Source organism: Cicer arietinum, chromosome 5 (genome assembly GCF_000331145.2).
Source record: "Cicer arietinum cultivar CDC Frontier isolate Library 1 chromosome 5, Cicar.CDCFrontier_v2.0, whole genome shotgun sequence".
Lineage (NCBI taxonomy): Eukaryota > Viridiplantae > Streptophyta > Magnoliopsida > Fabales > Fabaceae > Cicer > Cicer arietinum.
Genome location: NC_021164.2, coordinates 75284605 through 75296291, shown reverse-complemented (window position 1 = coordinate 75296291; position 11687 = coordinate 75284605). Strand labels below are relative to the sequence as shown.

Below are 11687 nucleotides of genomic sequence, written 5' to 3'. Positions count from 1 at the left end.
CTTCTCACAGCTTCTGTCAGAAGTCTGTTATCTGCACAAGGAGTTCATTTCTACTTTCTGCTTTTTCAAGGGGTAACCTTCCTTCTTGTTGGCCTTGATTTGATTGGAGAGCAGATGAGCTAGTTAGTTTTCGGGTAAATAGTCATTTTGGTTCCTAATTGTGTGGACTCTGTCACTATAGAGACTTGTTAGTAATTTTATGGACCAAGTTAACTAACAGAAGACACATTCGAAGACAAAAATGGCAGCAAAACACATTTATGCATGTTTTTGTAAGTTTGATGCATTGAAGAACTATTATGACAACGCTTCACACATTTAAGGACCAAAATGATTGATTACTTGTTAGTTTTTCATTCAAAACGGTAAAAAGGTGTAGACAGATGGGAAACACCACATCTTCTGCTGATTTATCATCTAAGTTGCAGTCCAGCAACACAATGAGCAACAAAGTAAAGTTCAATCTTCTTTTTTCCTTTCTGAAACTTCCAGTACAGGCCTAGAAAACATATTTGTTACGAAGTACCAAAACAAGGTTTCAATGATATTCAGCTCTATCCATTTTTCATTTATTCATACGATTCATCACAAGTATTCGATATACGAGGACACTGGTCATTGTACTCTACAGATGTTGAATTCTTGTTAATCTGTTACAGTTAGGTGTATAAAATCTTCAGCTTTTTTCATTGTGCTCTTTGATTGTATTTGTGATTTGAGTACTGATTCCAGTTTCATGTTTTACCATTCCAAATGTTTTAGTCGAGTGCATCTTTCTGTACATTCATTAGTATCTCATATAATAAACAATAACTTATATTCCTTAATTTATGTTTCACTCCTTTGTATTTTCTTTTTCCTTATTTATTGTTACTAGACAATTCAACTTGTGCTTTCATTTTGTGAACATGTGTTAAATAAATAAAATGGTGTCGGCAGGAATAAATAGAGAAAAGTTCTAGTAGCTTTGATCACAGTACTCATATGGTCCCTCTAAAAAAAACCGATTCATGTGCTTAATATTGATCTATAATTTTCATAACTGACCCAATATGCCTTTATGATGGTATGTTACAACTTACCACTCACTATTATGATTAAGGACGGGCTTGGCCCATTACTTTTGACATTTATGTCGGTCACGATAATTTAGTTTACCAATCAGACAGACCTAAAATAGATAATAGTAGTTTACCAATAACAATAGTGCAACACTTTAATCTGAATGTAACAAAAAAAGTTCAGCATAATGTTTAAGCCATCACATCAAGTCTTCTAAGTGCCACCACGAGTTAAAAATTACAAGACAAAAACATAAAAATAAGCAACAAAAAAGTATGTCTCAAGTCAGGTACAAAAAGGATATGGGTTATGCTAACAGGAAATCAAAATTAAAATTGAAAACAATAAACTTTCAAAAAGTTAAAACCACAACTTTCAATATATTATTAATATAATTTTTTTCTATTTAGTTACTTTTAACAAGTGCCCTTGTAATATAAATATGGTAACAATAGCGCTTTGTAATATACAAGAAGTATGGTATGTCAATAAATTTTAATATACAAGAAGACAAGCTGACGAAAGCAACTTGTTGCAACAAGGCATCAACTATAAGGACTGAGGAATGATACTTTTAACTCTCGAATATTATTGGCACTATAGGTGTTAGCCTTTGCAATAATAGTTGTATTATCAGTTACTTAGCATTTTGCAATATTGAGCTTAATCATCATCAGGCTCTACTGAGAAATCTGGCTCTTCAGGCTTTTGCAACTTGAGCATCTCTACATCCTTGATCTTTTGAATCCCTTTCCTTGTGTTTGTAGCAAATCTCGAAGCCAATATAGTGACACCGAGATTCTGTTTTACTTGTGTAGTGTTAGAAGTCACAGGTCCGCGCTCTTCTTCGTCACGTTCCATTCGGTCTCTTGCTTGTTCATTGATGAAATACTCGTATTCCCTCAAGCTAAGGCTATTTGCTAAAACTCTCTTCTTGAACCTGCGCCACGCAGCCTGAATGAAACAAGCAGCCCATGTCCTCCAATGGTAAGAGTAAAAACGGAATGTATGCTGCAACTTCTTGCTGTGCAGACGTCTAAACTGATTTGCCACAAATTTAAGATCTTCTGCTCTAAGTGCAAAGGCTTCAACCTCAACAAGAGCTTTTACCGTTCTCGTAGAAGAAGGCAAGTTGAGTGTAGATTTTGGAAGCAAAGCCCAAGCAAGTAACTCTTCGCCACAAAATTCACCAGGCCTTAAGGTAATTGAGTTAAAGAAACCAGTTCTTCCACCATTTGTGGTTGAGCTTTCGAGTCTCCCTCTGATGATAAAAAGCATCTCGGTTACCGGATCTCCCTCTCTGACAATGTATGTGCCTTGAGTACTTAAGGATGATACCAATCGCTCGCATATCGCGTCAAGTAGTTGATCATCCATTTGTGAGAAAAAGGGAACCTGTAATTGGTTGAGAAAGCCATTATATGGTGTGAGTGTATTATAAACTTCAAGAAACTATTGTAGTTAGTTCAAATGAATGGGGAAAAAATGATTGAACATATCTTCCATGGTGATTTCATACTCAGAGAAGTAGGGTTTGTTACAAAGACTAATTTTTTTTTGTCAAATAGCAAATCTTAGTTGTTTTTTTTATACAACGACTAACTGTTGGGAGGAACATACTCGTCGAACAAGGTCTAAGCAAAGGTGACGTTGGATATCTCTGCGCAGGTCTGTAGGGAGGCCTCTTAGGATTGTTTCTTCGTCAACACCTCGAGTTGCAAGCCATTTGTACTGAACAAATCTTCGGACACGCTCTCTGAGAAATGGTGGGAGCTGGCGATGGCTCATCCACTCTTCTGTGTCACGTCGCTTGAGCCTCCACTCTTCAAGTTTCACAGTAATAGATTGCAAATAGGTCTGCATTGAGTTGAGCATGCTTATATACACATATAACAGTTCAAAAATTTGAAATGTTTCAATGTAACATTATTTCGAAGATCTGAAAATCCTAATTACCTGCATGTTACCAATTAAGTGAGCAAACAAAACCAAACCTAAGATAGCTATGAGTATTGCAAATGCAGTTTCCCCAACAAATGTGCTAGTATTTAAATTCTGGCCATAGGAACTGAAAAAAAAGAAAGGAAGAGATTAATTAAATGTGAATAAAATACAAGAATCAATGAAGAAAGACATGTCATGTACAACTAAATTTCATGTCAAATATTTATTTGCAAAGAAAGATAATTTAGAGAACACAACATAGGATAAAGTGAAGTGTAAGACAATCATCTTCCATAGCCAAAGCAGAATTTGTGAAAAATAACAAATCCCAATTTATAGCAGAAGTTGTTTTCACAAGCTATCTTAAATAACTTAAGGAAATAAAATTAAAACAACTAATCGACATGTCATAAGTTGTTTCTACAAGCGCTCCTAAACAGTCTAACAAGTATTTATTCCAGTAGATACGTTCAAATAAGTCAACTCAATTGGATATCAAATCCTAAAATCAAACCTCAAGTTCTGCAAGCCCCACCACAAACAATAGAGATACTTCTCTATAAAACCAGAGGAGAGAACTTTATTTTCAACTGCTATTCCAAAAATTCCATAGTTGAAACTAGTGCTACTTTCAGGATTGCAGTTACTGAACACAGAAGTAGTATTCACCCACTTCATGCGATCATTGTCGTTCAAAGTGCTACAATCCAAGTAGTTAAGAACACATTTCACAGGGAGGTTTTCATTTCTGCATTTAGATTTCCAACAAGTAGCATGCCTTTCAATTGACAACAAATACCATGATGCCCCCAATACCTACAAGAAAATGATGATTTGTTTTTTTTATAATAATGTTTAATATCTAGAAATGTTGAGACATGATAACTAACTTTAAATTATGAAAGGTAACTTGTGATTGAAGAAAACTAAACATACATGACTAGCTAACATGTAAAGTACAAGGTTGTAAGCAGCTCCAGCCCAAGCAGTCTTTGTGACGACACCGGTAGCTTTAACAATCTGTGAACTTAATGGAAAAATCATGTACAATCTGGGGACATATTGAATCAGAACAATCAGTACAAGAGCATTGTTGGTATGATCAGCATGGGAGCTTCTGATTGCTGGCATAATGAACCAAATAACAATCTGCCAACAAAAAAAGACCAACAATGTACACTATAACATCTCTTAAGGACAAAATATAAAGACAGAAAACAAAACCATGTAAATAGGCTCAAAAAAGATGTTTAGATTGCTTATTGCATGAAACTCTTGCATAGTTGCTATGAATCACTTGGTAACTGGCATTATAAACATAAAGTTACATAACATTAACATTCTATTAGTATCTAGAACAGAAGAAGAAATAAATCTATTTTATCATTAAATAAACTCAAAGGAGATTAAGGCTCTGTTTGGCAAGGTGAAACTACTGGTTTGTAACATATAAACTTGTATGATCAAAGTAGAGCTGTTCGATAACAGTTTTTTTCTCACAAGTTTATAGTGTATTTTCACGATCTTATGACATTTTTTGAGATACTACTTCATTTTTGAGCTTATAACGTATCATACTTTATCTCATTTTTACACTCACTATCTTAATTGAATTTTTTTTAATATTAATTGAAAATATTTTTTATGTCATTTTTTATTTATCTATTAGTTCAACAGCTAATTTTACCAAACACTACAAACTCATCCTACCAACTTATCCGCATTATCCACTATAAGCTAACTTATCCACCATTAATTACTTTTTACCAAAACGAGCATTAAACTACTCAAAATTCCACTGTTTTACACCACTATGAAGTTGTCAGTAGTAAGCATAAACAAAATATTGCTAGTTTTCAATTTTCTATACTTAAACAAAATCAGTATATTCAAGCAGAAGTGGTACCTGAGGAAGAGGCAATGCAGCTAAAAGATCTAAGAAAAACTCTGATCTCAAATACCTTCTAGCAATCAACCCTGGATCCGTAACAAGCTCACCTCTCCCAAAAACCCTTGAACTTGGTGAGACATAAGCTGTCCTAAACTTTATGACCATGTTCAGCGTATAGAAAACATCAGCAAATGTCCGGAAACACGTTACAATGATTCCTAAATTCAAATCAGTATCCATGCATGATGAATTCTTATCAGTTGATATTGCTACAGAAGGGAGGTAGAAAAACAATGGATCAACAAACAGTGATAGTATGCAAGAAAATAGGAATGCCCTTTTCCATTTCAGAAAGATATCACTTCCTGGATCAAGAATTTTCTTCTTCCATGACTCATGACTTTCTGTGAAAACCTTAAACTTTTTCTTATCGTTATCAATATCACCGCGACTAAATTTACTTTCCGGATTAAGAATTTTCTGAATCTTGTAAACTGACATTGGCTTCTCATGATGTTTTCCCCAAACAGATTCAAGATTCTGCTTCATATCATTGGAGAACCTGTGATGTGAGATTTGAAAACCATTAATCAAATCAGTGCAAAGTTGTAATGAGCATTGGAAAACAAAACAAAAACAGAGAAATCAAAGGATAATAGTAGAGGTTTAATTAACCTCACTAGCTTCTCTTTTTTTAGCTCCATTCTTAGCAATAAACTATTGTTGAAATGCTCACATTAACATTGATACTCCTATTGAATAATAATGCATTGTCGGAGCAGAAAAGCAAACTCTAAAGGGTCAACTATTTCCATTTTACATTACTTCATGTTGGATCAACAAAACGTGTCATGAACTTCTAACAATGAAACAAAAGAAAAGCACTTTTAGGGGAGATATGATACAAGTTATGAACCAAGACTCAAAGATGCAACTTTTGGGGATTTGGACAACATGGGTTTGACTTGTAAACTTAAAAAAGAGTAATAACCAACAAAACTGCCTCCCACTAACACAGCTCAAATAGTCAGCTGTGTAAATATATTAAAATGCACATTGGAGGTACAATACAATATAATACAAGTGTATCAGCAACGTGCAGACCATCATAAACTGCTTATTTAATTACATAATGTTTGCAGTGTTGTGAATCACAAATCGCGGAAAATTATGCCGTGTTCAAATTTTGCTATGTTACAGGACTACAGTACTGTTTTAGCCGTTATTTAACAAAACTTTGTATTGAATCGTGTATTACAGAACAATAGCAGTTAGTTAAAATTCTGTTACAGTATAGCGCTATAGCAGCGATATTTGACAATGTTGAATGTTTGTTATCAAGACAAAACGTACAGAAGTAGTTGCAAAAGCATATCCATCCATAGATTGTTTCACTTTTTTATTTGTAGGAATATTTTCCATTGAAGTAGATGTAGTAGGCTTAGAAAATCAAGACAAAGATCATCAGGCATCTAACTATCCATAAAAGAAACTCATAGATTTAAATTTCTATGTTATCATTGTACAAATGCATACATGGATAATGTAACAAAAAAAATATCTCGGTAAATATTTTGGAAAAAACTTAGGTGCAATTCTACTATTAGAGTAAAATACGTAGAAAGGGAATTTTGGTGTTTTATATTTTAATTCTTTAATTAAATCAACATTACCATTAGAACAACACCTAAGTTGTGTCTAAATTATACTGTTAAAAAAGGTCATTCAAATAAATAAATAAATTAATGTTCAAATCAAATACTTTTAAAAAACGAAACACTTCTATATTTTTTATAATGAAGTTTAATAATCGTGGCCAGCACAAGAGGCAGAAGTTGACGGATCATAATATATAAACAACTATTTCATAATTCATAAGAAAATCATCAACTAGTAATCCCATTTGAATCAACAATTTTACACTCTCCCCGATATTTATATAGTCTTTATCAAAAAAATTATGTGAATTTTTTATGAACACGAGGCCATTATTATGCCATTAACCTAAGACAACAATAATTTCTCATCTGATTAAAACATCAAAAAGTGATCAAAGTAATAAAATATCCTTCACTCAGCTATACATGGGACTCGATCAACGAGAAGAATGTGATTTAGAGTGAGAATACCCACCACTTATAAACACTTTGGTGGACTTTATCACTTCCAATTTGGTACTCTTAACACACCCCTCTCACGTCCAGGATTGGACTGGACATCCAGAACGTGACCCAAGTTGTCTGTAGCAGGTGGTCTAATGGATCTTGGATAAATTCTGGAATAAAATTATAAACATTTTGTCAAACATTACCTTATACAATGTGAGAATCTTCTCTCAAAATGAGAGAAAAAAAAACTATGGGATCTAATCAGTAAAACCTTCCACTATACAAAATAATAATACACCATAGTCTTCGGAGTAGCACTAAATAACAACCATCACAGAAAAGTTGAAAACAGACATTAACAAATAACCTCCACAAAATTGAGTATTCGAAACTGAATCATAGAGAAGGTAAAACTAGTAGCATAGTATATAAAAAATACTAACTAATTGATAGGAATAACATACTGAAGTTGAAGAAAAAACTGAGCAAATTAAATGCACATCCATCTACCATCGGAAACAAAAATCTACTTCTTCTTCTTCTCTCATGTAGCCGCCGGTCTCTTGTCACGAGTTTCTTCTTTTTTCTCCTCTGTTTCAGCTCTATGGAAATGGAACAACTCTTTTTTTTTTTTTGGTAAAGCACGTATCTCTTTTGAATTTCATATGGGCCAGGCCCAAAAAACACTAACACAAACTTGACTCTTTTTTAGAAAACAAAAACTTGTTCTCGTTTTTTTTCTTTTAATAACTAATTTAGTGAGTTCTGGAGTGAGTCACCCAACAATATAGAATCATCAATCAATATTAATGTAAGACTACAAACTCTCAACTAGGACTTGTAGCATATCAGTTTTTTATTTTTGGTTAAACGACTTGTAGGATCAATCTGTCCATCCATCGTACTTTTTAAGTAACTGTTTATTTTGTCTTTCTATTTTTGTTCATAATATATAAAATAAGCAATGTACCACAATAAAACAAACTATTTAAATAGTTCATAAATTGAACCATATATTTAAAATAATTTAATTAATTAAAAATTAGTTTAACAATTTTATTTTTTTTAATCTTAATAAAGATTTTTTTTTATAAAATTGTCAAAATTTATTTTCTCAAAAAAATATATGAGAAATATCGAAAAAAAAATTTAAAAAAATAAATCATTTTTGTCTTGCAATTTCTTGAAAAAAACTCGAAAAATTTTTACCAAAAGAATTTCGAATTTATTTTTTCAAAAAAAATTTTTATCAAAAACTTTTTACATTTATTTTTCTCGAAAAAATTTGATATTTTTTTTGTCAAAAGAATTTCAAAATTCTTTTTTCAAATAACTATTTTGAAATTAATTTTAATTAAAAAAAATTTCAAAATATTAAACTAATTTATATTTATAAAAAGTAATTTTCAATAATTCAAACAAATCATTAATATAATTCAATATCGTTACTATTGAAATCACACTTTCATACACTATTGAAATCACACTTTCAATAGTATATTGCACTTAAATTTACACTCAAGAACCTTTCTTCGAGTAAAAAAACCGAGATTTGAGAGGGGGTTTGAGCAATCATCTAATTTTTATATTATTGGGTCAATTTCTTAAATTTTATTGTTGAGAAAAACGTGTCTAACAGAAAAGTTATTTTATTGTTGAGGGGGTACTGCCACCTCGGAGTAGAGGTATAATTGTGAAATAAATAAAGACCGCTAAGAGACATATTATTTTATATTTTTTTCAAAAAAAAAAACCATTTATTACCAAAAAAAAAAAGTTAAATAGAGAGTGATGGAATCAGCAGACGTTACCTCATTAAATCTATTTTTCACTAAGAAGCAAAAAAAAACTTTCCTATAGAACCAAAAAGTATTTTTGTCATTTACAAAATATTTTTCATACAAGATTCACATAAAAAAGACAACTTAAAAAAAATAATTGAATTGATAATTTTTAAAGGAGAAGTACGAAAGAATAATAAGATAGTTTGATAATTTGAAAGAGTTAGAGTGACAAAAAAGATTGTAAGTTCAATTTCTCCCTCTAATAGAAACCTTCCCAATGACAAAAAGCAAGACAAATTTATTGATATCAGATATATATTACATGCTCAGATAGATCATTGGATTACTATATCTGGATTACGTCATCCGAGAAGATGTAGTTTGCACATAATTGACGGTAATATGACATCTGTTTTTGTTGAGAGATGACACACAGAAACTAGCTCATTTCACCTGCCAGGTGAAATGACTATTACTCTCGACGATGTTAGGGGTCTTTTGAGCATCCAATGTTATTGAGAGTTTTTCCCACCTCCCGCTAATGTCAATGAAGATTTGGCAATTGTTGCTCCTGTTGAGTTATTGATAATTGCTTATGATGAAGTTGTAACTGACATTATGACCAATAGAGGTGTCTCGTATAGTTTTGAGTGATTGAAAGCTGTATTTTTCAAGCAAATTTCCGGTATTACAAATACCTACCGAAAATTTGGTTACGAAATATTACCTACCGGAAATTTAATTGAGTGAGTGAGATTTTGAAGTAATTTTTTTTTTTTTAAATCACGTGAATGAAATTTTTAAAGATAATATTGAATTTTTAACAAATTGGGGTTACAAGTTTAATTGGGGGTACAAAAACTAACTTTTCGGTATTCATATTAAATCTATTTTTCACTAAGAAGAAAAAAAACTTTCCTATAGAACCAAAAAGTATTTTTGTCATTTACAAAATATTATCCATACAAGATTCGTGTAAAAAAGATAACTTAAAGAAAAATTAAATTAATAATTTTTAAAGGAGAAAGACGAAAGAATCATAAGATAGTTTAGTAATTTGAAAGAGTTGGAGAAAAAAAAAAAAAAAAAAAAAGATGGTTGGTTAAATTCCTCCTAATAGAAGCCTTACCATTCTCCACAAAAAGAAATCAAAAAAATGAGAGACAAAAAAGTATCTAAATTATACCTCTCCTTCGTAACCTTCTTTTCCGTAATTTACTTTTCTGAAATTATATGAATCTCGTAAAACGATTAGTAATCGTGAATATTAAGAGATTTTCAAATATGCATATACCATTTTGTTTTGAGATAGAAAGAAATGAATGTTGTTTCATCCTTCTCGATATTTTTTTAATTTTTATATTTCATCGTATTTTATGTAAACTCCAATACTCCGTCACCTCTTAATTAAAAAAAAAAAAGACTCGGGTCACCTAAATATTTAACACTTAAAAAAAACATTCAACGCTACCTGGTGCTATCACTTGGTTCATGGAAGGAAGCCCCTCCAACGTTGTTTGATTCATTGAAGGAAAAACCAAAGCAAAAGCTGGGACACAAGAGTTAAGGAGAAGAGCTGAGACTCCACTGAATTGAAGAATCATTTAACTATATATAAGAAAAGGAATGAACACCAGTTTTTTGTGTTAGATTGAATTTTCTTAATGTTATGACTTCATAAAGAACAATCACCTAAATCGGCTTGCTGTCTTGATCCTATAGAAAAACAAGGAGCAGATTCTACAAGTTGCATCAATCATCTAAATCAAAAGTTTCACGTGGGATCTTATAACCGCAGAACCTCAGCTTTATCTTGATCTGAATGACACATTCAACAAGAAATATTTATAGATAGCCGTGTCATTATTCATTATGGAGGGGACCTGATAACATCGGGAAGCAGCATGAGTAACTGCTTGATGGTAGTTACAATTAGGAAATAATTAGCAATCCTAATGGCAATCATGATCACAAATTATTCATTTATCAGATGTCTATGTGACTGTACTAGGATGTGTGTTGCTGTGATTTCGGGGTTCAATAATATATTGTTAATTACTCAAATTTATTTCTGGTGCTATATCAATGATATTTATTTTCATATCACGTGTATAAGAAAAACCCATAAGCACAACTTCTGTAGAATAGATATAAATTACCTGCCAGAACAAATTCATGTCCTCAATCACTTATCATTTAATTAAAAAACATGTCATTTGAGTATTTGAAACATAAAGCCTGTAGCACCCTGGAAGAAAACCCATTCATAATCACACACAAGGGCAGCCATATGGATAGTTGCGGAGTTTGAACGAAAACATTAGAGGGACAATTTTAATATATATAAAAATTATAAATTTATAAAAATATATTAACGATCAAACTCTTAACTTTAATTTATAAAATAAAGTTAAGAGAACAATTTTTGATTGACAATTTTAATAATTAAAAATGAATTTTTAAATTTTTTTTAAACACTAAAATTTTATAGTTTAATTGATATGTTTTGTTAATATAAAAAGTTTTACAATATTACCATATTATAATCATCCATAAGTATGACTTTAAAAGTAATTGTAATAAAAATCAATATGTTTTATTAATATGACATTTATGATTAATTGACAATAAAATATCTTTATATTGTCTATACATACAAATTAAATCCAAATTTTTACACTATTTACAATCTATTTTAAAATTATATTTATTGATTTAGTTCAACTTGAACTCAAACTCATAAAAAATATCAATCTAATTAGTTTTTGTTAAATTTTTTGAATCATAGAATCAATCATTTAGTTTGATTTTCAAAATTATACCTCTACTCCATGGTGTCAGTACCACAAGGCACCTCAACACAGAAAAAAGCATATATTTAAACAAGATACAGAACAC

General features: G+C 31.2%; 2 protein-coding genes across 7 annotated transcripts in view; one reads left to right on the top strand and one right to left on the bottom strand.

Annotated features, from left to right (window-relative positions):
* The window catches only part of LOC101492098 (probable xyloglucan glycosyltransferase 5), a gene marked incomplete in the record, with an annotated part of 4579 nt that extends 3752 nt beyond the window's left edge, over positions 1–827 (top strand). The window contains 1 exon segment of the mRNA XM_004501171.4: positions 1–827. Coding sequence (XP_004501228.2) covers positions 1–123 — 123 coding nt within the window.
* A 585-nt stretch (positions 828–1412) lies between these two features.
* Positions 1413–7652, bottom strand: LOC101492660 (probable cyclic nucleotide-gated ion channel 14). Of its 6 annotated transcripts, none has more exons than XM_073368191.1 (9): positions 7516–7652; positions 7031–7172; positions 5573–5756; positions 4913–5459; positions 3943–4155; positions 3521–3822; positions 3019–3130; positions 2683–2919; positions 1413–2457 (listed from the first exon to the last, which is right to left on the bottom strand). In XM_073368191.1, exons 3-9 carry the CDS (start codon positions 5599–5601, stop codon positions 1726–1728), a joined length of 2172 nt encoding a protein of 723 aa, XP_073224292.1. In that variant the 5' UTR covers positions 5602–5756; positions 7031–7172; positions 7516–7652; the 3' UTR covers positions 1413–1725. The 6 variants fall into 6 exon arrangements, with proteins under 6 accessions (XP_073224292.1, XP_073224291.1, XP_004501229.1 ...); XM_073368190.1 differs by having other exon boundaries at positions 7470–7629; XM_004501172.4 differs by lacking the exon at positions 5573–5756 and having other exon boundaries at positions 7470–7629.
* Positions 7653–11687: the final 4035 nt, after the last annotated feature.

What these genes read in the sequence shown, in the direction of transcription:
- LOC101492660 (XM_073368189.1), bottom strand. Translation starts at nt 7,553, where the DNA reads ATGAGAGAAGAAGAAGAAGTAGATTTTTGTTTCCGATG. An exon ending in CTGCATTGCCTCTTCCTCAG is followed by an intron (nt 4,156 to 4,912) that starts GTACCACTTCTG and finishes TTTTGTTGGCAG; the next exon opens with ATTGTTATTTGGTTCATTAT. An exon ending in TTTACATGTTAGCTAGTCAT is followed by an intron (nt 3,823 to 3,942) that starts GTATGTTTAGTT and finishes ATTTTCTTGTAG; the next exon opens with GTATTGGGGGCATCATGGTA.